We start from the raw sequence: 26,250 nt of genomic DNA, 5'->3' as shown, positions 1-26,250 counted from the left end.
CAAACATTCTCTGTCAAAAACAGAATCAAAATAACATAGCAAAGTTAGCAATCAAGGTTAGCGCCACATGCATCAAGTTAAAAAAAAAAAAAAGAAGGGTGGAAATAAGAGTGTTTAGTTGCTTCCCAGGGATTCCCCATAGTTTGCATAGCGTTCATTTTCCAGGTCATTCATCACATTCCTTTTCTTGCCAGGAGTTCCAGCCCCGACGTCAGTACGAGGGTAAGTTTGCAATTTGTGCAATTCTTGAGACAGTTTGCCCAGCACACAAGTACTCAGACTGGCGCAGCGTTTGGAAATAGGTCTATCCAGGCTGCAGGGGGAAAAAACATGCCAACAAAGTAATACAAATCATGCACAGTCATGCATTACATACCTAGATTTAATATATCATTAAGGAGACAAAGAAAAGAAAAAAAATCCCCTCACTCATTTCATGCAAGGAGGAAGGGGTGTCACACTTAAAACCAGAGGAACAGCAGAGTTTTATCATCAACAAAATTAATAGTGTTTACTTATCAAGCAAATTGATTTGATTTTTGGATGCTGGTAGTCATAGGATAGGAGGTTTGCCTTCTACCGTAGTGGACATGCTGTTCAATCTCTCATTCATCAACATGCTTTGCAACAGGAATTCGTTATGTTTAATGCAAATGTACTTGCATGCCTTGGCCCTGAGGGAGAGGGTGATGCTGCGTGCACCAACAGAATGCTCCAGTTTCAATCAATGGCCATCCATGCCTCACGACAGCATGCACTATCGCGACAGAGAATCCAGGAGCGATGGCATAGCCCTCAGTACTCCCATTAGGAGAACATACCTCTTGCTGCCATATTTACAACAACCCCCTCCTTGAAGTTCAACTCACCCTCCAACGACTTTTTTTTAATTTTCTCCAGGGGGTAAAAACAGACACAGTCAGGTTAACTAGGTGCAAACCATCCTCCTGTCACTGACACGGGAAAGCGGCTCTGCAGGGCCATCCCTTCCCGACTACATACGAAGTCACCCGCAGTCCCCAGGGAGAGGAAATTCTCGGCTTGCCCGAGCGGCTGCTGCGGAGGCTCTGGTGGGAGTTCCCCAGCCGCTGTGTCTACCAGCGGGACTTTAACCCCTTACCTGTTCTCCTCCGTCGCTTGTTCCAGGTCTTCCGCTGTCATCTGGACAAATTCTTTTACCAGCGCGTTCAATAACCTCCGAGCTTCATAGTCACTGAGTGTCACTCGATCTGTTACGGAGTCTAAGCCAGGTCTAGGTGGAGACAAGCCAGACAGCATGAACACAAGCGTAACTGCTGCTCAGACTCGCGCGCGTGTGCGCTTTGATTAGCTCTTCCTTAAGCTACTCCACGTCGGTGTCTCTGTTGGCACCGCTGTCTCTATGCGTACCGACCTCAGCCCCCCCACACTACACAGGTAAAACGTGAGCGTTCCAAAGAGCACTATTAGGAGATCTAAGTGTTCGCCTTCACTGTAGCGCATTTCCTATCTGCAGCCAGGAGGAAAAGGCTCCACTGTGTTCAGACTCAGCGCTCCGAAACTCATGAGTATCCACAACTCTGCTTCTTACCTGAGTGGAGTTGCCTGGCAGCTGTCCATCTGGCACATAACCAAGGCATAAACAGCAAGGAACGACGAAATCTTCAGCATAACCATAATGTCCTCTCTACAACAAAGAGTCACGTCAAACAATGGCCATTTTCCAACCTTCTCAATCGGGTCGGACCTACTAAAGATGCTGTCTTTTCTCAGGAATACCTGCTAATAAGCTGTTCAGTTGCTTTGGCCTTTTGCTTTAATTTTCTCAAATAATTTTCACGAGTTTTGTGTATGATCATATTGTCATATTTTAAGTTTTTCAGAGTTAGGATTAATACCAGGATGTAACTAAAATGGTATTTGTTAAGGCAGATTTGTCTATAAAATGATGGGAAATGTGCTTCTTCGCCCAGTAGTTGAAGAACTATACATAATCCCACGTATCTAAACTAGACAAAATGGCACTTTAAGTATAGTAAATCTTATCCAAAAGTATGAAAGATAAAGCTATTTTTATTTTTAAAATATGACCAATACTTTTCTGCATTTTCATTTTATTAATGCATGTAATGGATCTAAATTTAAAAATAATTCTGTTTGTTTAGAAATCTCTACATTATATTAAAGGATGCTCACTTCCTGATACAGTTGACATACTAATATTCAAACTCAAATACAAATTAGATAAAATTATCAAAACGTGTCATTTAAATCAATTTTACCTTAAAAATCCCCAAATTATGACCAAAAATATAAATACGTCAAGACAGTAGAAAGTTCTAAAAACTCATATCTTGAAGAACTTCCCTCTGTCACACAGAGCCTTAAATTAAATACCTTTAGATTAACTTCTCCCTTTCACTCACACATTAAAACACCTATTAAGACAACATATATTGTTAGCTAACATACAATGAAGGCTGTCACTTTATAAAAAGACTTTCTGAAAAGCTCACAATGCTTACAGAAGAAAACAAGTAATACAGAAATGTAGAGAGCTTAGGGTTTTTCATACATAATGTCTGATACCACTCAGTATCGCTTGCTTTTAATTATTCTAATGGAACTGTGCAACCCTTCCTGTATCTTGGTATTTTTATTTTATTTCTATTTTATTTTGACGAACCCAGTAACGTATACGACCTCTAGCTAACCACAAATTATGCCTCCTCTGAAAGAACAGAGGAAGCAAAATAGAGAAAGACATCACAAGCCAAGTCACAGCAACAGTTAAAAACCTTCTTGGGTACACGTACATCTTCGAGTCCTGCAAATTCAGCTGCTCTGAGGCGAGGTGACCAAACTGCAGACTGAAGAAAAAGTAAAGAAAAAAGGAAGAGCATGGCATGCTTACCTTGAAATGCAAAGCTTCTTAAGAAACAGTGAAACGTGGCGGAGAGAGGTTTCCTCAAGAGATGTTTCTGAATCGTGATGCTGTTCAATGCCTGAGTCCCCCGCTTTTATATCTACCGCCAGGGAGAAATCGTGTAGGCGTTCGACCGGCACTGGCCAGCCAATCACAAGGTCTGTTGGCAGAATGGAGCCAATCCACAGCTAGTCAGGAAACCTACAGGTCTCGAATTACGTCATCCTTCAGTCACGGAGTATTCCATTCACAAAATTTGCTAGTCAGTTGGCGCCATCCGATAGGTTTATTTGCACTGAGGTCACCCAACCAAAAAAAAACAAAAACTGACGATTAATGAAAACTAAGGGAAATCGTCTCCAGTGATTAATAACGTACAGTCCACCCCCTTACCCCCACACAAAGTACCATATCTTTTTTATGAAATATCCAAAGGACAGGTTATTTACTTATTAGAAGCGACATCTGCTGCAAAGAATACCGCATTGCAGACAGAAAAAAAGGACTTTGGAAGCAGATTATCATTATTTTTAGTCTGCAAATGAGCGGCTATAGTAATGTAACTGGATACACGGGTATATGTTAAAATATAAATAAATATTTTAATATTTATTGCTTGCAAACTTATTCTGATAGCACAATTTATGTTGCGCTACAAATTGAAACATCAGTGCAGAAGTTATTTCACTATTTCCCTAACGAATGGGAATTGTATGTATTAAATAAGTTTACTTATATCACGTTACGAGAATACTATTCGGAACAAATAAGTTTGTTATGCTTAACATATTAGAAGTTTCCTTTGGCATCCTGAAGCCCGACCCTGCAAACCTTTGCTCCCTGGGGTAGTTTCCCTAATTTCAACGGGGCTTATTTTTTCAGATTCCCGAGTGTGGATTTCCAAACTGAGATACTGTTCCCTTAGTTCCCTGATACCTAATGTACATTTGCATTTGGCCATGTACAATGGGTAAATAGGGGAAAGAAGGCTATAAAATAACCAAAAATAAAAGCCAAGCATTAATGGGAAGCCCAGGGCCAATGAAATTAATGTGAATCTTCACTCTGATTTCACTGTGCATTCAATCCGGCCCGTAATGAAGGAAAGTGACTGTCAACCGCGAAGAACAATTTCCCCTTTTCCTCTCTTTCCCAAGTCTCGACCCCGCTAGAGCCTTTTACACCCATGCTTGTTTTTCAGTGTAACCTAAATTCCTAATGGAAGCTTGAATATCTTACAAAATAATTCTCTCCCTCCGAGCATTACATGAATTTTCCATAGGGTATGAGAACAGCGCCAGCTAGCGGGGTAGGCAGTTGTGTGGCAGGCAAGTCTGAAGAGAGATGCTGCTGAAGACTGAAGGGACAGGAGCCTGGTCTCCTGCTTTACAAAGGTGAGGCTTAAGTTGTGGCCCTTTGTTCTTCTCTGCGTCTTCTTTGACCAGGGTTGATTTCAAATGGTCTTTGGTGGGCACTCTTTAGAGGACAGGTTTTACAGTCACTGAATCGAACAGGATTCAGTGAAAAAGTAAAAGCAATGACATTGTCTTCTGTGATACGCAATTAAGATTTGTAGCTTATTTAATATAAGCCCGGGTGAAGTTTGATCTTAAATCCGGAACTGTTGTTTACTAACGGTAGCAGCGGCTCTTAGTAGCAATGTAAGACCCCCTCTCTATTCCGCAGCAAATTGTCCGCTGAAAGTGTACAAACTGCAGAATGGGCCCGACCACCTTCTCTCATAGGGGAGAATTATTCGCAGATGTTGTATCCGGCGTGATGCAGTCATTGGTGCTAGACCCCTGCCTTTAGTGATTGCCGTAAATACCGTTCAAGTGGCAGCTCCCTTGGTACGGGCTGCTCGGAGCAGCTGGAAGTGCTCGGAGTGTACCTCGCATCCGCGGTCCCCCCCGTGCCAGAGTTGAAGTGGTCACGTTCCGGCAGCTTCCCAGCTGCTTCCCGTGCTGGGGCACTTAAGGCTAGAAGAGCTGCATCCGCAGCGGAGAAGCCTCTGCCCGAACCGAGCTGTTTAAGCTAGAGGGTCAAATGAATCACTCTTAAGGGGTCTCTTAGTCACTGTCTAGAGGCTTCGTAGAAGGGTCTAGCGTTTGTACACCTGCTCCGTTACTGGACGGCTGGATTTGCTGTATGTTTGTAAAGGCTTTTTGCACACACACTCGTTGACACGAACCCATGGAAAGGGAAAGAGCGGACAGCACGTAGCTTTTCCCTGTGGAAAATATCAGTAAGGGGTGTACTTTCTCCATTCCGAAAAGCTGGAGGGGCTGGAATAGGTTCTGCCCCCAACAACAAATGGGGGCAAACCCCTCTCAGTCTGCGTCATCATAATAAAGATTGCCTTTTCTTCTCCCTTGAGTTACCTTTCCATTGTGCTATTGAGACTGTTCCTGCTGGTAAGTACTGGACAACGTTTGTCTTTTACTTCGCTTTCCACTATGGGCGCGTGCGTATCCGAGTCCCGGCTCGCAGCTACATTCGGTTGATAACATTCACTCAGGGAAGAGGGGCAGAGCGGCTGCACAACACGAAACGGAGCACAGCAATGTGTAGCTCCCGGAGCCGGGGCTCAGAGTTAAACCCTGCTGTTAGGCAGCAAGTCGTCCCCATCTCATTCGGCTGAAAGGGAGAAAACGGGAGGCTGCTGAAAGGGAGACTTTGGGCAAGCCCTGGAGTCCCTTGGGCTGCCTTTCTGGCTGCGCGCGTTTGGCAGGACTCCGGGAATTGGCTCCGGTGTAACGGAGACACGGGGAGCCTGGGTGAGGGAGAGCGAGCAGGGTGGTTACCGAGAAATCCCCCTCTGGGAGCGCTGGAGAGAGAGGAGAGAAGTGCATCAGGCTGATTGCTTCTCAGGGCTCTAAAGCAGAAAAAGCCTTTTCATTGCACCCCGGAGACGTGCACCGAAACCCTTTCCAGCCGTTCCCGTTTGTTTGTAGCGATGATACTCCGTCCATAGGCGCATCGTATGAAATGAGCATCCAGGCACATAATTACGAAGATCGAAAGCAAGTATTTCTCTCCTAACCCAGGCAGCTTTGGACCCTGCGGTATTCCGAAGGGGACCCCTCTCCCCCGGCCTGTGTTATCGAGTAGCTATGCATATGGAAAACTGATAGAAACCATCACACCATGTGACCACAATAGTAAAGCTTTCAAGATTGTTCAGAGAGACAGTTCCTGCACAGAAATATTATCCCATATATATTCGCTGTACACACCCATATATAATCATTACTTATCCATTTACTTAAATTACTCATATAGATTCTAATTCCCGATTCATTATTTCCCATCATTTGAAACTATTGTCTACATGTGCTTGAAAATCAGATACGTGGCTTTCTTATTACAGGTTTAGTTAATATTTGGTAATGACACCGTGGCACTCTACGGCAACCTTTCATTTCTGAAAAGCTGGTGAAATCACATAAACATTTTACAGATTATGTCTCACGCTTTCAAATGGGTAATTAGGCTCACAACCCTTCATTTAAGAGATTGTAATTGTATTTCAAGCAGCTGAGTGTAACACTTTGGAAATTCAAGCCACTCATTTGGCTGCCTACTCTTGGGTTTAGGAGCCTAACTTTCTATAACCTGACCTGTACTCAAAGTATACTTAAAGGGATACCTCATTTTGTACTAACAATATTTATGTGCCGATTGATAGCGTTTGAAGGTGAATGCACAGTATGTGCTCTTCTGTTAATTTTATTTTTAGATCTAAACCATAAAGATGCTTGATCGTAGTGAAAACGTGTTAAAAGAGGCACGTAATTCACTGGCTATCTGTAACAGGATGGTTGTAAATCAGCCTCAGAGGGTTTCCCTAAATGACCGAGAATTTACGTCCTTCCGCAGTTTTCACTGGGTTCAGGATTTTAATGGCCGTTAAAGGTCCTGGGGGGGCTTCCATGTTTTATTTTCAAGTTCCCGAGTTCAACTGCAATACGCAATAGATGGCTGTATATAAATGCAAACCTATGCTGTAGAGATTATTTTTAAGTGTAAATTACCTCGGGGATATAGTTTCCTGGAGACTTCCCTATATTTACATATACAATTTTGACTTTTCTGTTTTTGATGAAAGTGTCCACGTACATTTAAGTTTTATTCCTCTTGTTTACATTAAGTTCACTAACACTTGACCAACCCTGTGCTTGCATTATACATGCGCGAGGAATTAATTTCATGTACGGAAGCTAATCAAAAAAAATTATCATACTTTCAAGAACTGCAGAAATTAGTGCATTGCTGACTACCACCAGCATAATTTCAAAGTTTGGTAAGGATTTTCAGGACTGCCACAAGGTGAAATTGGTGTTTTGCACGAAGGTTCACCATTTCTCTCGGGAACTGTTGGCTGTGCATCTACGTGGCTTTCATGTACAGACAAACTCCCAACTTATTTACAATTGAAATAACGTTCTAAAAGAAAATGTAGGACATTTACCAAACGCATCTGAATTCGTGCCAACAAGATGACAGCACAGATTGCTTTGCTAAAACTTTAACGAATTCAAAGATCAATCGGCAGAAATGAGAGTATCTTAACCTGAGAGGCAGAAATATGACTTGCATTTCACTGGAATTCCTTTAGGAATTTTTTTTTAAATATTGATTTAATTTTTAAAAAAATATTTGGCTTTGAGATGCTTTATTTCCTTCTACCAGATTGATGGAAGTTGGGTTTAAAATACCCCATTCAGGTTGCTTATTTTCACCAAGGCAACCTCTAATAACCTATTGAAAGAATAAATTAGTGTATTTTGCCTCTTTGTTATCCCTGTTTCTGGACATTAGAAAATATTTGTCTTTAAAGCAGACAGGGTGAGGTAATATCCTTCACTGGGCCAACTTTTTTTAAAAAGCAGTTTGTCATTATTTACAGTTAATTTTTTTGCTTCCAAGGTCTTTAACCCACAGTATTAATATCTGAAGAAACAGAAAATGCATTAGTCTTTTCAACATGGAATACACAATTATTCACATTACATCAGAATACATTTTTTCTTAAAGGGATCCAACTTTCCACATAAATATTTTCTCTCAAATATCAAGATAGAGATGGGTTCATTGTATCAAGATTTGAAAGCTACATTCAGACTGTTTTTTGTTACAGATGCAGATATAATGCAATAAAGAGAAGCCCTCATTTTCCAATAACAGTACATTGCTTTTCTAGGCTAGGGACAAAGTCTTGTTTAAAAGTGTTAATGTTAAAAAGTTTTAGCTGAAAACATAGCCATTTCCCCTACTCTACTCATTTTCATTGTGTATTCTGATCTTGGTTAACCCTGCTCAGCACCACCAGGTGAAATGATTGTAAACAAAATACTGCTTATACTGTGTGTTTAGCATGGTGTTTGTTAACGTTTTCTGACATAAAGCAATTTTCCAACACACACAAGCCTGTAAAATGTACAAAGCAGCTGAACATGAAGGAAACACAGGGGAAAGGAACAGCCACTTGCTACACCAAACACAACAGACATGCATGATAGGTGTGGGCTGAGATGGTACCATTTCTCTTAATTTATCATACAGATCAAGTGAGCTGTGAGGAATTGAATTCATGCCCCACCCACTCCATGCACAAAATATGCAGGAAGCACAAAGTCTAACTAAGCCTCATTCAGATAGAGTAAATTACATCATACATCAGTCACTTTCTATAAATGGAGTAATATGGAACATAGGAATTTCTATATTGGATCAGAACCATAGTCTATCTAGTCCAGCATTCTGGCTCAAACAGTGGACAGCACCAGATGCTTCAGAAAAAGTGTGAGAAACCTTGCAGTAGGCAGGTGTGGGATAATCAGCCCTCCAAGTAGGTCTCATCCTAATATCTAATGGAGATTGGCTTAAAGTCTAAAAATGAGGCAGTTTTTGTTCGAATTATTTAAAAATCTGGCTATCCTTATCCATATGAATGTCAAATCTCTTTCTGAGTACTGCTTGCCCAGTCTAGCTGAAAGGCCAAATTCAGAACAGTGTAAGTGGACACCAATTCTATAAAAGTAAATAGCAGTTCAGGCAGATTTTAATTTGGCCATTAAATAACCATCTGCCTTGCAAAATCTCTTAGGCTGTGTATACACTACAGCAATCTGTCCACAGAAGTTACTGTTGGAAGAGCTCTTCTGGCAAAACTTCTGTCAACAGATCATGTCCACACAAAAGCAGATCAAAGGAGCAATCCATTGTGTCAACAGAGTGGCCAGACTGCGCAGCTGCTCTCCAAACAGAATGGCCAATTGGAAGCTCAGCAAACAGGGCTGCCCACTAAACCAGAAGCCCTAGCTGTCAACAGAAGGCCCTCCAGAAAATCTACACAAAGGCATTATTCCTCAGAGGAAGGAAGTGCTGACAAAACACATTTTATGTGTAGACACTCCACAAGTTTTGTTGAGAAAACTCTCTAGCCTTAAAGTTTCCTGAGCTACCTAATCACTGAAGTTGATCTCAGTGTAGAAGTATTTTCTCTGCAATAGCCATGGAAAGCTGAATCAGGCATTCTTTAGCCACTGCTTGCACAAGAACTCTATCTGTGAGTCCAAGAAATTTACTATCCCATTTGTCTCTTGAGAATGCATTAATGAGTCAAGTAACATATGAGTAGATTGGGTTACTCCCAGATATCTACATTTTTTCTAGGCTAATATATTAAGACCACTGAGAATAATATTTTAAATTATGTGTTACTTTCTGCCTTGCTCTGGGAATGGAGGAGAAAAGAATAAGGGTAAGAAGAGTGAAGATCTTTGTACCTGACTATATCAGTCTTCTAGTTGTTTTTGTCACCTAATAGACACAAGGGGCTGCAAACCTCCTTCCCCTGGTTAAAAAATATAGAGATAATGCTCAGGAAGAAAATGGAGGCTCCTATAGGACTTTCCATTATAAAATTGGACTTTACTGCCACAACCACTAACAGAGTAGCATTGAAGTAACTCAAATGGGTTACATGGCAGGAGGATGATATAACCAACAATGAATACTACACACTAGTTTTTTAATAAGTCTACAGACTCACTATGGCTTGTTTGTCTCAGAAGGCTGATATAATGAAATTGGCTCTGTATTTGTTTGTACATTTGTCAGGTTATTGGTTCCTTTCTCCTTTAATACAACTACTTCATGCAAAAGAAAATACACCTGCAGATTATAGACTAATTAAAATTAAAAAAATAAGGTGTGTACATTTGCATGCATATGAGTCATACTAAGATTTCATTGTGTTTTGGATGTTTTGTTAGGCTTAAGGTTAAATGCTGGAAACCCATAGCAAGTGATTATATTCCAGGAGGACACACACCATCAGGTGGTGTAATATGATCAGATAGTGCGTAGTAACCATAGTCACAAAACAAATTATAAGACTGACTATCTTTTAGTCTTCAATCCTAAACAAAAATTGTCCTGACATTAAAAAAAAATCTAAATGAATAGGACTGAGGTTGGTTTTTTAAAGCCCCAGCCTGCATTATTAGTGTGACAATAATTTTTTAAATGAAGAATTTTTAAAATATAACTTTCTTTTTAGTGATTTGAATTTTTTTCACAATAAGAAGCTATCAATTTTCACTTCAGTTTCCAATTCCAGAACAAAGCTACAGTAGTATGATTGCAAGCATCAGATTTTTTAACAATGGATTTTTAACTTCATAGAAATAATGGAACTTCCTTTCCTTTGGTCTTTGGTTCTGTAAAAGCTTGTTTTTATAAAATCTAAATTTGAGAACAAATCTGACTTATTTAAAGGGATGTGTTCGAACATGCATTTTAAAATTAGGAGGGTCAGAGTCTAGTCTGCACTGAGATCTGCTTAGCACAAGATATAGAACAAACTATTAAAAAGCCATTTATGGTTCCCTGATTCTCAGTTCTACATTGTTCCAGTCCTTTGACACTGATGGTTTGAGCAAGCCCTGAGCCCTAACTCATACCAAGTACAATGGATCCCACTAGGATCTCCTGTCAACTATAAATTACCAACACACAACAGAGCTCCATCCACATCCACTTCTGTCCAAAGCCATTCTATGATTGAGAATGACATGGGAGGCAGCTATTCTGGCCTTCCACCTGCTGAGGGCTCATACAATGAGGGAAATTCTCAGCTCCCCAGATATGACTAGCATATGGCCACTTTACATCTCCAGACCAGCATGAGGGAAGAAAATCTGACTGAGGAACTTTACTGTAATTTAAATTTAAATCTAATAGATCTTTTCAATCTTACACATCCTGCACTTGAGGCGGGGTGAACAGTCTTCTCCATTTCTACTTGAAAGTTACAATCGGAATGGACAATTAATCTTCTTATACGTATGCAGATACACACACACTATGGATCTGATTGCTTGCATGAATGAAAATCATATGATTGCATGCTATACTTTAATGGAATGTCAGCAAAAGTCAGATGGAGAAACTACAGACAAGGTCTTCAGTTTCAGCAAAGATATGCTCCTCCTGCCTTCTCACTCTCAGCAGTAATCAGAAGGCTGTTTGGATCCTGTTCAATTTAGTACAACCTTTGTCTTCGTAGCCCAATAGTAGCTATTCAGTTGAACCAGGATCACTACAGCGCAATGTACTCTGACTACACACACACTCGTATCCTTATGTGCACTCATATGCTCTCCACATAGGGAGGCCTGGGAGAAATTAGTCAGCCCCACATAGTTTATAAAGCCAGCTTTTTGTATCAGTTGTGTAGCCAGAGTGTTGCAATAGGAACAATGCATAGACAAAAAACTAGTCTAGTCTCTTCTGTGAAGCTTCTACAGGTCTCTGTATTTTTGATAAAGAGATCAAGGTAAGGGCTACATACTTTGGAGAAGTAAGTATTGCAAACTCGCATGATTAAATTGAAACTCTCATGATATTTGCTGTTTTACTTAAATCTGTTCTGATGGAAACAAGTGATTTCTTGACAATTTCATTTTTCATATTTTTAAAGTAAGTTTCTAATTCATGGTTGCAGAGGAAAGCTTGAAAATGTAACCTAAGTGTACCCTGAAGGCTCAAAAGCTAATAAAGAGGTCACAAAACTGTTTTAAATAAATCTAAATTTTTAAGTCAATCTCATAATTTTGGGGGCCTGTCTCATGATTTTTACTGTTTAGAGTAGACAGTACCATAACTGAAAAAGTGCAGTTTTTCAACTTCTGAATAACAAAGTGCCAAGAGAAATTATGAGACACTACTTATTCCTGTTTAACATATCTACAAAATACCATAGCATTTGTAGGTTTAGCTAGCCAGAGACTGTAATTTGTAAACTAGTAATTGTACTTTTATGGGTGTCTTAAGAAAGTGTTGTTTAACACCCCTAGATAAAATCTTGTGTTTGTCAGCAGATTTATTTAATTAGTTTTTTAAATTTCCTTGTGTTAGGTAATTAGCATGTGTATTTCATGCACAGTTTCTCTCTCAACAGAAAAGGAAAGAGGAAAAGTTTTTCTAACACTATTTTTGTATGATATAAAAACGTTATCTACTAGGGATTGCTCTTCATAAATTCTGGTGTGAATGGACTGAACAAGAGCACTTATTAGTAGATATTAAGTGGGAAACAATCATGGAATTTTAGGGAGAAAACGCTAATCTGCCTATATCTTTTCCAACTTATTCTTAATCAGAAGTGTAATATAGAATACAAGTGTCAGAGGTGGTTAAAGAAGTAACCAGCCTATAAATAGGGGGTCAGTGAGCTAAGAGAATTAAGTAACATGGGTGAATGCAAGTATGGCTACGTCTACATGTGCACGCTACATCGAAATAGCTTATTTCGATGTAGCGACATCGAATAGTCTATTTCGATGAATAACGTCTACACGTCCTCCAGGGCTGGCAACGTCGACGTTCAACTTCGACGTTGGGCAGCACCACATCAAAATAGGCGCTGAGAGGGAACGTCTACACACCAAAGTAGCACACATCGAAATAAGGGTGCCAGGCACAGCTGCAGACAGGATCACAGGGCGGACTCAACAGCAAGCCGCTCCCTTAAAGGGCCCCTCCCAGACACAGTTGTACTAAACAACACAAGATCCACAGAGCCGACAACTGGTTGCAGACCCTGTGCATGCAGCATGGATCCCCAGCTGCGGCAGCAGCAGCCAGAAGCCCTGGGCTAAGGGCTGCTGCACACGATGACCATAGAGCCCCACAGGGGCTGGAGAGAGCGCGTCTCTCAACCCCTCAGCTGATGGCCGCCATGGCGGACCCCGCTATTTCAATGGTGCGGGACGCAGATCATCTACACGTGCCCTACTTCGACGTTCAACTTCGAAGTAGGGCGCTATTCTCATCCCCTCATGGGGTTAGCGACTTCGACGTCTCACCACCTAACGTCGATTTCAACTTCGAAATAGCGCCCAACACGTGTAGCCATGACGGGTGCTATTTCGAAGTTGGCGCCGCTACTTCCAAGTAGCGTGCACGTGTAGACACAGCCTATGTGAGATACAGAAGGAAATTAGAAATTATTCACTTTCTGATAAGAATATAACAGAGAGATCCCAAGATCATCACTGAAGGAAAAGCTACCCACATATCTGTGTATGATACTTCTTCTTATAACAGAACAAAAACAAACAAAATGAAATATGACAGTCACTTCCTATCACTGACTTGCCTTCTTCGTCTCTTTAGAGTCTTTTTGGATGCAAATTAACTGTAAGTTATCATAATTATAAAAACATTTTAACTGCATATAACTAAGAATGAATGTTCTAAAAGGTTTGTTTGTTCAGCCACTATTTGTAATCATAATCAAGAAACATGTTAAACTTGCTCAGTTGATGTGGGTTGACTTGGTGATGTCAAAAGGTTCAACAAAAGCCTTATGAAAAGGCTGAAAACCACGTGCACAAACTAGCTACAAGCCTTTAATAATACTGAACATTTTAACTTTAAAACAGAATAGCATTAGAGTTGGATTAAAACCCAAACCTTGTAATTAACTGATTAGTTCCCATTGCTGAGACAAAATATACTTAATATTACCAGAAAAGATCACTGGTATTTAATAAAAGGGAAACTATTTTGCAAATGGAAATGAAAAGAAGAGCGACTATAAAGACAGGGAGCTTAACTCTCCTAACAGAATCTTTGTGACACAGACCTCCACCATACTTTATGAAAATTAGTTTATAAATATGCACACTCGAAGACATTTTATGAAAAATGCATCATATGACATTAATTTTAAAGTTACAGTTTTCTGAATCCGTATAGCCTATTTTTGTGCATGTATTGTGCTTGTATGTGAAAATAAAAATATGAAGTGTGGATCTGTTTATAATTCTAAATGTACTAATGAGGCCATTACTAATGCTTCAGAAACTTAATGGCTCAGAGATCAATCAACAACCTGTGAATAATCTTGTTTGTCCTATAAGCCCAAACTGCGGTTGGTCCCAGAAAGACTTGTGGCCAGGGCACCTGTTGCTGTAAGCCATTTTGATCTGGTATTTTTCTGCTCAAGGTGAGAAAAGTTTGAACTGAGTACAACAAATATTTGCCTTGGGCAAAAGGGATATAAGGGGGAAGAACCAACAATAGGGACAATCAGTGGGGTCTGCAGCCACTGCAAGCCCTGGGGAAAGCAAGGTGGAGGCTGGCTCTGTGCCACCAGAAGGGGAAGTGCCTCAGGCAGAAGGGGCAGGGCTGGGGCAGCCAGCCCTCGGTGTACGTGGACCGCAGCATTGGACATCCTTGCAGCTCTCAGAGCCCCATGCCCAGCACAGTGGTGGTGATTCAAAGGGAGCCAGGGATCCAGCTGCTGCCCCAGCAGCAGTGGTGGTGGTCAGGAGCACCGGACCTCTTAGAATTATTGGCCCCTGGGCCAATTGTCCCCTTTGTTCCCCCATGTTAGTAGGCCTGGGGGCAGTTGCCATGTACCAGGCAATGCTCCCCTTACCGCCTAAAATGCCTTCTGGAAACATGAAAGGCTGAAAAGGAGAAGGATTGGGCCCAAGACAGGAGGCTGCTCAACTTGTTAAAGATGTTTAGATTAACTGTTTAGGGTAACAATTTGTATTTAACAAATTTCTTAGTACACTAGAATTAGGTGGTTTTTTTAATCTGACTGTTTTCACACGTAATCACTTAAATCCTACTTTTTATACTTACTAAAACTGATTTTATTTATTATCAAGCTGTATAAATAACTGTTACCTGGGGAGGGGGAGCAACCACTGTGCATATCTCCCTTTCATTGACAAAGGGGATGGACATATTTACGGGCTTTCTCCATGTAAAACTTTGACGCAGAGTAAGATGTATTTATCTGGATTTTGGTCCCTTTTGGGGGTTGGTTTCCTGGATGCTGAACTCGTATAGGAGCAGCCTCCCAGAGCTGAACTGGTTCATCATTTGTGTTGCTCTGCAGGGGCAGTTATCCCAGCTCTGCACCTTTGCTGGGGGAGATCAGAGCTTCTGGCCCAACAGGACAAGATGTTAATGACCTCCAAAGAGTAGAAAGTGGGGTGTCAGTGGTTTAATCAGTGCACAATGGGACAACCGCAAGCTCTGTGACTCAGCCCATCATATCCTCCCTGCTCAGCTTTTGGATCTTTTGTCTGTTGCTTGGATATTTTATCCTTGAGTGAATGGATCATCTCATATGGATTTAACTATCATTTTTGTGTTGGCAACTTTCAGATAGACTTCTTCACTCTGGACCTTACTTCTGTACTCAATCATGCATTCTTCAGTGACTATGAGAAATTTAATCTTGGATGATTCAGCATCTTCTTAAGGTCAACATGGCCAAAACTGAGATCATTATTCCTCCTGAATGTACTTCCAACACCTTCATTCTCTATTACAATCTTCTCTGTTACCTAAGCACATAAGCTGTATGACAGTAAACGTCAATTCCTTTGGCTACATCTACACGTGCATTCCTCTTTCAAAAGAGGAATGCAAATGCAAAAAATTGAAAATACAAATGAAGTGCTGATTTACACATATTGCACTTCATTTGCATATCTCCTTTTGAAAGATTCTTTCGAAAGAAAAAAATCAGTGTAAAAGTGGCTCTTTCGAAAATAAACCCCCTTTTCAAAAGAACCCTTATTCCTAATTTCTTTTATGGGGTTTATTTTTGAAAGAGCCATGTCTACACTGCTTTTTTCTTTCAAAAGAATCTCTTTTGAAGTAAATCAGTCCTTCATTTGCATCTTCAATTTTCTTCATTTGCATTCCTCATTCGACTGATAAACACAGAGGTAAAAAATAATTGCAATAAAACTGACAATTCAAGTACATAGGACTGAAGGAGGCAGGTGAGCAGCAGGGGATGTTAAGAGTCTTACCTCTTATTGCAATTTTTTTTGAACCTCTGTACTTATAGATCTCAGTCTGTACTGGAAATGCTATTGATCTGATGAAGTCGGTCTGTCCCACGAAAGCTCATCACCAAATAAATCATTTTGTTAGTCTTTAAAGCACTGTATTACTGTTTTGTTAGAATACAGACTAACACGGCTAGCTGTCTGTTACTATTCAAAGATACCAGTTAAGTAAAGGAACTCCCTCTCTATGCATGGAGGTTCAGCTACAAACTCTAGGTTGAACTGCTCTAGTCAAGCACCCTCAGGACTTGAACGGTGCCAAATGAGAGAGTGTGTTGAACCAAAGGTGCTCAATTCTGTCTAGCATTACTACCAATACTTCCATTTGGGGGTAAATTACAGCTAAATTATAGCACAGAACACTGACAGCCAGGATTGGTGATTCTAAATAAACTTCATGGAACCCTAGGAAACTTGGCCACACCCATAAATTGTCATCTGGGCTAACTAAAATCATGCCAATCTACAGCTGTTGCCAGATAAGAGAGATTTGGAGTGGAGAGGTCCAGCCTGTACTATTGAGTTTCAAAATCAGCACAGAAGATCAAAATTGTCAGATTGAAATTATTGTGTAATATTGGGAGTAGATGACACAACCGTGAATAATAATCTGCTTAGCTCTCTCAAAGAAAGTGCTGAATACAGTCTACTTCGTATTTTGGGACACTGCCATTTTCACCCAAACATTCCAATGACTGCAAAATCTTTCCAAAATAATGTGAAATGGAGTGCAACAGTACTTTTATTGAATGTTGATTTGCAATCCACACTTCGAAGATATAATGGTGGAATGTCCAGAAGAGGGAGAGGGTAGGTATGGAGGGGAAAGTAGTCATAGAAACAGGAACAGAGCAGTGCTTTAGCCTGGCTATGCATTTTCTTTAAAAATAACCTTCAAGCACTACATAAGATACAAAGTGTAAAAAATAGAACTTTTGAGTTTATCATCAGTCAATTTCCTCTTTGGAACACACTTTCCATTTTGTCTCCTTTTCTTTTACTCCCCCCTACCCAATTTAATCTCTGTTCATTAGAAATATATCGCACACCCTCATCACGGATAAGTGTAGCATGACTTGGTATCATACGAAAGCAATTCAAACATGCAGTTTGCATTTTGTCTTTCACAGCTGCACAGTCGTACCGTAGCAAAATAAAAATGAAAATCTTTCCAAAGTTAAAGATTCCTTTCTCTCAAACATGTTCATAATGTTTTATTCAAAACAGTAATCAATTTACTTTTTAGATGGAAAAGCCAAGTATTTTGCATATCCATCCTTCTAAACCAATAAAATAATCATCACATATAGAGGGCTATGTAAAAGCCTGTAAATTATTTAGAAGCCTAGATCTTCCTGAAATTCAGTAAGAGTTAAGCTCCTAAATCATGTAAGGGCTGTTGAAATTTTTCCCCATAGCCTGATTTGGAAGCTTCTCCCCCAAAGGTTTTTCCAGGGCATCATTTCTGGAGTTACTGGCTGATGCTGACAGCCGGCAGGTAGTCATTCTGACCCTCAGCAGATCCTTCCATCTATGGGAAACATTCTTAAAGTGTCTTAGCCTGCTCTGCCAACTTTGCAAGCAGACAAGGTGGTGTAAAATGCCACCCCACCCGCAGTTAAAAGTCAATCCAAATCCCCAAAACTCCCTGCAGCTTCCAAGCTGCCTCCCTGCTACCCACCCACTCTCTTTCTAGTGAGGTGCTTCATTTCTGTCTGCTCCTCCCCGCGACTCGCTAATTCCGCCCCCCACACCCCACTGAGGCTCTCTCTGAGTGTGTGCAGGGAGGGCCACGCAGAGGCACAGGGAGGGGACATGAGGGTGCACCGCCATTTAGCAATTAGAATTTAGGCTGGAGCGGGGGGGCCGGTGCACCCACCTCTCGAGTGCTACCTCCAGTCACCCATGTCTCGGAGACACTACAGGGCTCTCTGCAAATTGCAGCGACCTTTCCTGCAAGCACAGGTGGCAGCTCCCTCCTTTAAACAACCCAGCAGGGTCTTGGCAGCTTAGCTCCCCGGTCGTCGCGCTGCTGGGCTGGAGGGGGCTGGGACGAACTGTGTGTCTGCGCAGGGCGGTTACACGGGGAAATTATGTAACCAGCCCGCCTTGGCCGCGGCAAGGAGCACAGCAGGACCCAAAGGCCGCAGACCTAGTTACCAGCGGAGCGGCTAGTTGAGGCGTGGAGGCACTAACGACTCCTCCCAACGGCCGAAATCCCAACGTCCTCTTTGAACAGCGAGGGCGGGAGATAGAGCGGAGGCTGGCAAAGAGTCGGCGTCCGACTGACTCCACCAATCACAGCTGGAGTCTCCTGACTAGCCGGTCCGACCGCCAACCAGGGCGGTCGAGGGAAGACCCAGCCCACGTGTCTGTGTGAAGGGGCGGGGCAACGGGAGTCTGGCGCGGCCGCTGGGCGGGGCGGCAGCGGTGCAATGTGGTCCCAGGGCCAGGTGGTCACGGCGGTGGGTTCTGGTGCACTCCTGCTCTTGGTCCTTGCGCTGGTGGTGAGGCAGCTGCTGAAGCAGAGGCGGCCGCCGGGGTTTCCGCCGGGGCCTCGGGGGCTGCCGCTCATCGGCAACATCTACTCGCTAGCCAGGGAACAACCGCACGTCTATATGAAGAGGCAGAGCCAAGTCCACGGTGAGGTATGTGAGCACCGCCTTGCCTCTGCCGGCGTGGGGCCTGCTTGAGGGAAAGGCCGGTTAAGGAACGATCCCCCCACACTGCAGCCAAAAGCTATGATTATAGAACAGCGTAGGGCACCTTGACCCAGGGCACGTGCTTACCGCCGCTGGTCCCCGTGCGGGACTCCCGTCGCAGGGGCACGTGCGTAGCACTGCTGCAGGATTTCTGTCCCGGGGCGTGTCCGTAGTGCTGCTAGTCACCATGCAGGACTGTTGTCATGTGGCATGTTCATAGCATCACGAGTCACAGTGAAGGACTCCTGTGCCAGGGAATGCCTGTAGTGATGCTGGTCACCATGCAGGACTCCCTTTTTAGGGTCTTGTCCGTACCACCGCTAGTCACTGTGCAAGGCTCCTGTTCCAGGGGCACATCCTTAGTGCCAGCAGTCAGTTTACAGGACTTCTGTCCTGGGGCATGTCTGTAGCACTACTGGTCACTGTGCAGGATGCTCCATCCCAGAGACATGTCTGTAGTGTTATCAGTCACTGTATGCAGTAGCCCATCCCAAGGGCATGCGCATAGTGTCCCTAGTCCCTGTGGAGGACATTTTGGCCTAGGACATTCCCATTGCACCTCTATTCACTGTACAAGGTGCACTGACCCTGGAGCGCTTCCATTCTGTCTCAGTTCACTATGCAGGACGCACCTCCAGCGGTTATCAAGACATGCTTTTTGTCATGTGCAGTTGCTCTTCATGTCAAGAGCACCACTGCTTGGAGTGCAGGACGAAGGGTGGCCCTAGTTGTTTTTTTTTTTTTTTTTTGCTGCCAGCTAGTATAGAAAATGGTAGTGGCGAAATCACAAAACAAATGCATTGCCAGCCAATCTGCAGAGGTTAGGGAAAAAGGCAAGCCAATTAACAGAGAAACAAAAAACAATGACGACAAAAACTGAGCATTACAGTGAAACAAAGCTGGCACCAAGAGCAGCAACCAATTCATAGAACCACTGCAGAACACCCTGCTGGTGGTGTGAGTGCCATTATTCAGGCTACAGAATAACCTTCCTCCCCACCAGTGGGTCAAGGACACCACTATTCTGGGTCAGGACTCTGATCTAGTGGGGAGACCACTAGTCTCCATAGTGCGGAACAGAGACCTGTCAAAATTGTCACTGTTCACAAAAAGTCACCAGACCAGTTCACCTAAGCGGTCTGAAGGAACTCCAAGGGTGAAATTGCAGAACTAACTGTGGTATGTAACCTGTCATTTAAATTATCGTATGTACCCAATTGTTTAAAAAAGCTCCAGAAACGATCCTGGCAACTGCAGGCCAGTCACCCTAACTTCAATACCAGGAAAATTCATTAAAACTATGATGAAGAACAGCATGATCAGACACACATACAAACAGTTTGTTGGCGAAGAGTCAACACAACTTTGGAAATCATACCTTAGGGTGATCGAGAGGATATAGGCTATGTCTACACTATGAAATAAAGTTGAATTTATTAAAGTGGACTTTTTACTGCTAGTTTTTATGAAGTCGATGTTGAGTGGTCCACACATGCAGAAAGTTGACATAGTGTGCCTCCATTACCTTTGCTCGGTTTGACTGTGTCAGCAGTACATTGTGTACCTATCCCACAGTTTGTGCAGCCCTTTTGCATTCTGGGTTTTTGTGCCACTATGTTATGGGTAGAAAATGTTCCGCAAGTGGTTGTGGGTTTCTGATATCATCATCATCCCAGAGTGCACTGCCCTCACTGTCCCCGCTGTTGAAAACAATCAGCCGAAGGAATTTTCACACCACTTTTCCAAAGCCTGCCCTGGACACATGTTGTTACAAGAAGCTAGCAGGGATCTTGAATTAGGGCCACTTCAAGAAGTGTCCTGCAGCATCTTATTAGACAAAGTGAGTGGGGGGATGAGGCGGACGTGGACCTTGATTCGGAGCACACTGAAGGACTGGAGATCAGCAATGCAGAGCTGCTGTCTGCACTGGACGCATTGCATTCAGTGGAATGCCAGTTTTGGAGTCATGAAACCAGCACACACTGGTGGAACCACATTGTTTTGGAGGTCTGGGATGACCAGTAGTGGCTGCAAAACTTCTGCATGTGCAAAGCCACTTTCATAGAACTTTGTGACTTTCTGTCCCCCACCCTGCAGCACTGTGACACCAAAATGAGACCTGCTTTGACAGTTCACAAGTGAGTAGCAATTGTCCCGTGGAAGTTTGTAGCACCCCACAGCTACCAGTCAGTAGGAAATCAATTTGGCGTGGGGAGATTCACGGGGGTGGGGGGGGCTGTGGTAATCCAGGTAGCCGAAGAGATCAATGCCCTTGTTCTGAAAAGACCACGACTCTGGGAAATGTGTAGGTCATAGTGAATGGCTTTGCTACCATGGAGTTTCCTAACTGTGGTGGAATGATAGATGGAATGCACATCCCCCTCCTGGTCCTGGACCACCTGGCCTTAGAGTACATAGACCACAAGGGGTACTTCTCTATGGTGTAGCAGGCATTGGTGGATCACAAACGTCATTTCACTGACATCTGCATGGGGTGGTTGGGAACAGAGTATGATGCATGCATCTTTAGGAATTCAGGTCTGTACAGAAAGGTCCTGGATGGAACTATCTTCTCAGACCAGAAAATCAAGATTGGAGTTGTGGAGATGCCTATAGTAATACTGGACAACCCTGCTTATCCTCTGCTCCCTTGGCTCATGAAGCCATAAACAGGCACAGTGGACCGCAGCAAGGAGTGCTTTAACAACAGAGTGAGCAAGTGTAGAATGGTTGTAGAATGTGCCTTTGGCCATTTAAAAGCCAGATTCAGGTGCCTTCTGACCTGTATGGACCTTAGTGAGGCCAGCATCCCGCCATGATTGGGGTGTACTGTCTTCATGAAATTTGTGAGGCCACGGGGGAGAATTTCATGCCAGGCTGAAGGGCAGAGGAAGATGTCCTGGGCAGTGCTTATGAACTGTTGGAAACAAGGGCAATCAGTATAGCAGAGAGGGATGCAATGCACATCAAGGATGCTTTGAAAAGTAGCTTTATGAATGAGCAGACAGCCACATGAATGTGCTGCATTTAAGTATTGCGGCACCCCCACAATGAGGTGTGCTTGACTTATGTGAAAGCACCTCCAACTGCACTCCACCCCACCCCTAGTTAATCAATAAATGACACTATGGTTTTCTGACCTATGTCATTTTTATTTAGAGACTGAAGGTTAAGGAGTGAGAAAAAGAAATGGAATCCTACTATCACATATGGGAGAGTGTGAGCTGTCCACTGTGTGGAGAGGTCTTGCGGGTGGAATGCCAGGCTGTCCTTGCTCCCTCCTCATCCACCTACATTTTGAGACTCCAATGAGGGGAAGCCAGGGAACATGGTGAGGAGGCAGTATAATTGTTCATTCTGTGAAAGGGGTGCCTCTCTGCAGTTCTGTGGGGACCGGAGGATGTAGATCTGTAACCTGACAGCCAACAGAAGACTCCTGAATCTTTTGCTGGAACATGCTGTGCTGACATTGCTGTGTCCACTTTCTGTCCGTGGCAGATTGCACTCAGTCCTTATGGGCCTCTTGCAGCTGTTGCAGAATGAGGTCCTCCTTTGCTCTTTTCTTGGGTTGCATCAGTGAGCCTGTCTGCAGACAGGGATGGGACACCAGTCACACTCCCACTTGCGATGCCTGTTGAAGATTGTCAAGGTCAAAATTTAGATGCAATTTTAAAATGTGATACAACACATAGAGCCATACAGTGAATGAGTGTGTGTTTCACAATGACAGCATCTTTTGTTTTACAAGGCCACTTTTGGCCTCTTAAGGCTGAGAATTAATCAATCTCTGCAGAACAGAAGCTACATCTTTCTCCAGGCCATTTATTATTGACATGGTAAGATTCTGGTGGATAAGGGGGAGGTGGGAGACACAGCATGGCAGCTAGTAATACATTGAAACTCTGTGCTGGACATGCTGGTGTCCAGAAGCATAGTCTACCGAGCACAGCAGCTGCATGGTGAGGGGCAGGGGCCTAGCCCACTAGCCACATGGTGGGTTGAGGGGCAGTCCTATGGACTGTAAAGCGCAGGAAAAAAATCTTTCTCGGTGTCTCCTCCTAAATCCTGTGCAACCATGTGGTGGTGTGGGGGAAGGGGGAGCTAGAGAGCCTGCCATTAGCGTGGTGGGCAGGGTGGAGGTCAGGAGAACCCACCCGCTGCATGAAAGAGGAGGGAGATGGAGAGCCCACCAACCATGTGGTGTGGTGGGGCAGTCCTGAGAAATGTAAATGGACAGGGAGCAGTATGATAATATTAAAGGGACAGACTTCCATGAAACTTCCCGTGTGTCTTCTAGATTGCAAAAAGAGATAACAGCTTCCTAAGGATAACATAAAGTGAAAAAGAAAATATGCTAATACTCTGTGGGCACAGGGCTGGGAAATTTGCAAGAATGCTGAGTGGTGCCATGATTCCAGATTACCTATTGGTAGCTAGGTGTGGCAAAGTGTGCTACTATGGAAGCTGGAATAACCTTGTGAGAAAAATAAGAGTGCCTGTCTGACACCTTTATGGAGATCTCCAAGAAGGATAAGTGCCGTTATCCCCAGAAATATTAACAAGCTGTTCTAGGAGTTCCGGGCTGTGGATGCACAGATCCACCTCACCCCAGCTGCAACCCGCTTGTTGCAGTTTAAAAAATATACTCACCAGAAGAGTCCTCTCCAGCATTGTTTACCTCCAGAGCATCCTGCAGTGAGGAGACTGCCTCCAGGATGATGAAGAGGTCCTAGCTGCTGGCAGGATAAGTTTCCTCGGCTACGTGCTGACTGGCTTGCTCAATGTCTTCCTTCTCTTCATCAGTCTCTGTCTCCTCAGCCTTGCTGCTCTCACAGGACAGCTGAGCATTCTCTTCTGAGGAGTCCAGGCAGTTTTTTGTGATCATGGTTGGGTCTGTCCCTAGCATCATATCAAGCTGATCATAAAAGCGGCATGCTTTGGGAAATGACCCAGATGCCTGTTGGCTTCTTTCACCTTCTGATACACCTGCCTGAGCTCCTTGATTTTTCACCTGGCACTGTTGAGCGTCCCTGGTGTAGCTTTACTCCAGCATGCCCTGGGAAATCTCCCAATAAATGTCTGTATTTCTTTTGTTGGTTTGCAGTTTGTTTAGCACCGATTCATGCCCCACACAGCAGTGAGATCCTGGGTCTCCTTATGGTGCCATGCTGGGGCTCTTTTGCAACCCTGGGAACCCTGAGAACTCATGGCTAGATGTGGTTGCTCCTGAGGTGCACTTCTGAGATCTGCTAGCCAGAAAGAAAACAAATTCAAATTCCGAGGCTTCCTGTTACCTACTTCCTGCACACCTGGAGAGCAGTGGATTGGAAAGCGGCCATAATGGACTTGTTGGGGTCATTGTGGGATACTTCAGGAGGTCAATAACATTGATCTAATAATATGCCGTTTCCCACTATCCTTAATTTGACATTTTAAATTCAAACTTGGTGTTACTCTTTGTGAAAAGGGGGGGACGCAAAAGTTGACTTTAGGGCCCCTTAAAATCAACCTTGATCTGGGCACATTTTAAATCAAGCTTAGTCACTCAAAATTGACTTTATGCTCTAGTGTAGACATAGCCATTATGTACTTGGATTTTCAGAAACCCTTTGACTAGGTTCCTCCCCACAGGTTCTTAAAGTAAGCGGTCATAAAAAGGAAGGTTATCTTATAGATTAGTAAAGACACAAAACAAAGATAGGAATAATTGGTTAGTTTTCAAAACATAGGGAGATAAAAAGTGGTGTCCCTCAGGGATCTATCCTGGGTCAACTACTATGCCAAATATTCAGAAATGACCTGGGAAACAGTGAAGTGGCAAAGTTTGCGGAAGATACAAACTTACTCAAGATAGTTAAATCTAAAGCAGATTGTGAAGAGTTACAAAGAGATCTCACAAAACTAGGCAACAAAATGGCAGATGAAATTCAATGTTGATAGATGCAATATCATGTACATTGGAAAAACATAATCTCAACCACAGATACAAAATAATAGGATCTAATTTAGCTGTTACTATTCAAGAATGAACTCTGGGAATCAATGTGAATAGTATTCTAAAAACAGCTGCTCAATATGCAACAACAGTCAAAAAAGCTAACATATTAGAAACCACTTGGCAAAGGGTAGATAGTAAGATAGAAAATATCGTAATGCCATTATATAAATCCAGTGTATTTTCATGTGTTGAATGTTGTGTGGAGTTCTACTCACCCCATCCCATAAAAGTGAATTGGAAAAAATACAGAGAAGGACAACAAAAATGACAAAGGGTATGGAAAAACATTGATATGAGGAGAGATTAAAAAGATTAGGAATTTGGAAAAGAGATAACTAAAAGCAATGTGATAGAAATCTATAAAACTGTGACTGACGTGGAAAAAAAAGTCCTTCACATTACACAAAGGCTACGTCTACACGTGCACCCAACTTCGAAATAGCTTATTTCGATGTTGCGACATCGAAATAGGCTATTTCGATGAATAACGTCTACACGTCCTCCAGGGCTGGCAACGTCGATGTTCAACTTCGACGTTGCTCAGCCCAACATCGAAATAGGCACAGCGAGGGAACGTCTACACGGCAAAGTAGCACACATCGAAATAAGGGAGCCAGGCACAGCTGCAGACAGGGTCACGGGGCGGACTCAACAGCAAGTCGCTCCCTTAAAGGGCCCCTCCCAGACACACTTTCATTAAACAGTGCAAGATACACAGAGCCAACAACTAGTTGCAGACCCTGTATATGCAGCACGGACCCCCAGCTGCAGCAGCAGCAGCCAGAAGCCCTGGGCTAAGGGCTGCTGCCCACGGTGACCACAGAGCCCCGCAAGGGCTGGAGAGAGAGTATCTCTCAACCCCCCAGCTGATGGCCGCCATGGAGGACCCCGCTATTTCGATGTTGCGGGACGCGGATCGTCTACACGTCCCTACTTCGATGTTGAACGTCGAAGTAGGGCGCTATTCCCATCCGCTCATGGGGTTAGCGACTTCGACGTCTCGCCGCCTAACGTCGATTTCAACTTCGAAATAGCGCCCAACACGTGTAGACGTGACGGGCGCTATTTCGAAGTTACTGCCGCTACTTCGAAGTAGCGTGCACGTGTAGACGCAGCCAAAATGGGGGATAAATCAGTGAATAATAGCAGGTTTAAAACAAACAAAAGAAAGTAGTTCTTCATGCAGTGCAGTCAATCTCTGGAATTCTTTGCCAGTGGAGGTTGGGAAGACTAAAACTTATAAAGGGATTC

The 26,250-nt window shown here is 43.1% G+C and overlaps 2 protein-coding genes across 2 annotated transcripts in view; one reads left to right on the top strand and one right to left on the bottom strand.

Annotated features, from left to right (window-relative positions):
- Positions 1-97: 97 nt before the first annotated feature.
- Positions 98-18,472, bottom strand: LOC142015495 (calcitonin). Its single transcript, XM_074999040.1, has 5 exons — positions 18,452-18,472; positions 2,894-3,200; positions 1,571-1,666; positions 1,121-1,252; positions 98-313 (listed from the first exon to the last, which is right to left on the bottom strand). Exons 3-5 carry the CDS (start codon positions 1,654-1,656, stop codon positions 115-117), a joined length of 417 nt encoding a protein of 138 aa, XP_074855141.1. The 5' UTR covers positions 1,657-1,666; positions 2,894-3,200; positions 18,452-18,472; the 3' UTR covers positions 98-114.
- Positions 18,473-18,734: 262 nt separating this feature from the next.
- CYP2R1 (cytochrome P450 family 2 subfamily R member 1) overlaps positions 18,735-26,250 on the top strand; it is a 30,501-nt gene continuing 22,985 nt past the window's right edge. The window contains exon 1 of the mRNA XM_074999037.1: positions 18,735-18,947. Within this exon, the coding sequence (XP_074855138.1) occupies positions 18,735-18,947 (213 nt within the window). The remainder of the gene's footprint in view (positions 18,948-26,250) is intronic.

This window comes from Carettochelys insculpta, chromosome 6, assembly GCF_033958435.1.
Source record: "Carettochelys insculpta isolate YL-2023 chromosome 6, ASM3395843v1, whole genome shotgun sequence".
In the NCBI taxonomy this organism is placed as follows: Eukaryota; Metazoa; Chordata; order Testudines; family Carettochelyidae; genus Carettochelys; species Carettochelys insculpta.
The sequence above is the reverse complement of the archived record's forward strand: the minus strand, read 5'-3'. Positions and strand labels throughout refer to the sequence as shown.

Excerpts from the sequence above, each read along its gene's own strand:
- LOC142015495 (XM_074999040.1), bottom strand. The coding sequence starts at position 1,656 with ATGGTTATGCTGAAGATTTCGTCGTTCCTTGCTGTTTATGCCTTGGTT. Across the intron at positions 1,253-1,570 it reads TGCCAGGCAACTCCACTCAG|ACCTGGCTTAGACTCCGTAA; the intron begins GTAAGAAGCAGA and ends GTCTCCACCTAG. Across the intron at positions 314-1,120 it reads CAAGCGACGGAGGAGAACAG|CCTGGATAGACCTATTTCCA; the intron begins GTAAGGGGTTAA and ends TTCCCCCTGCAG.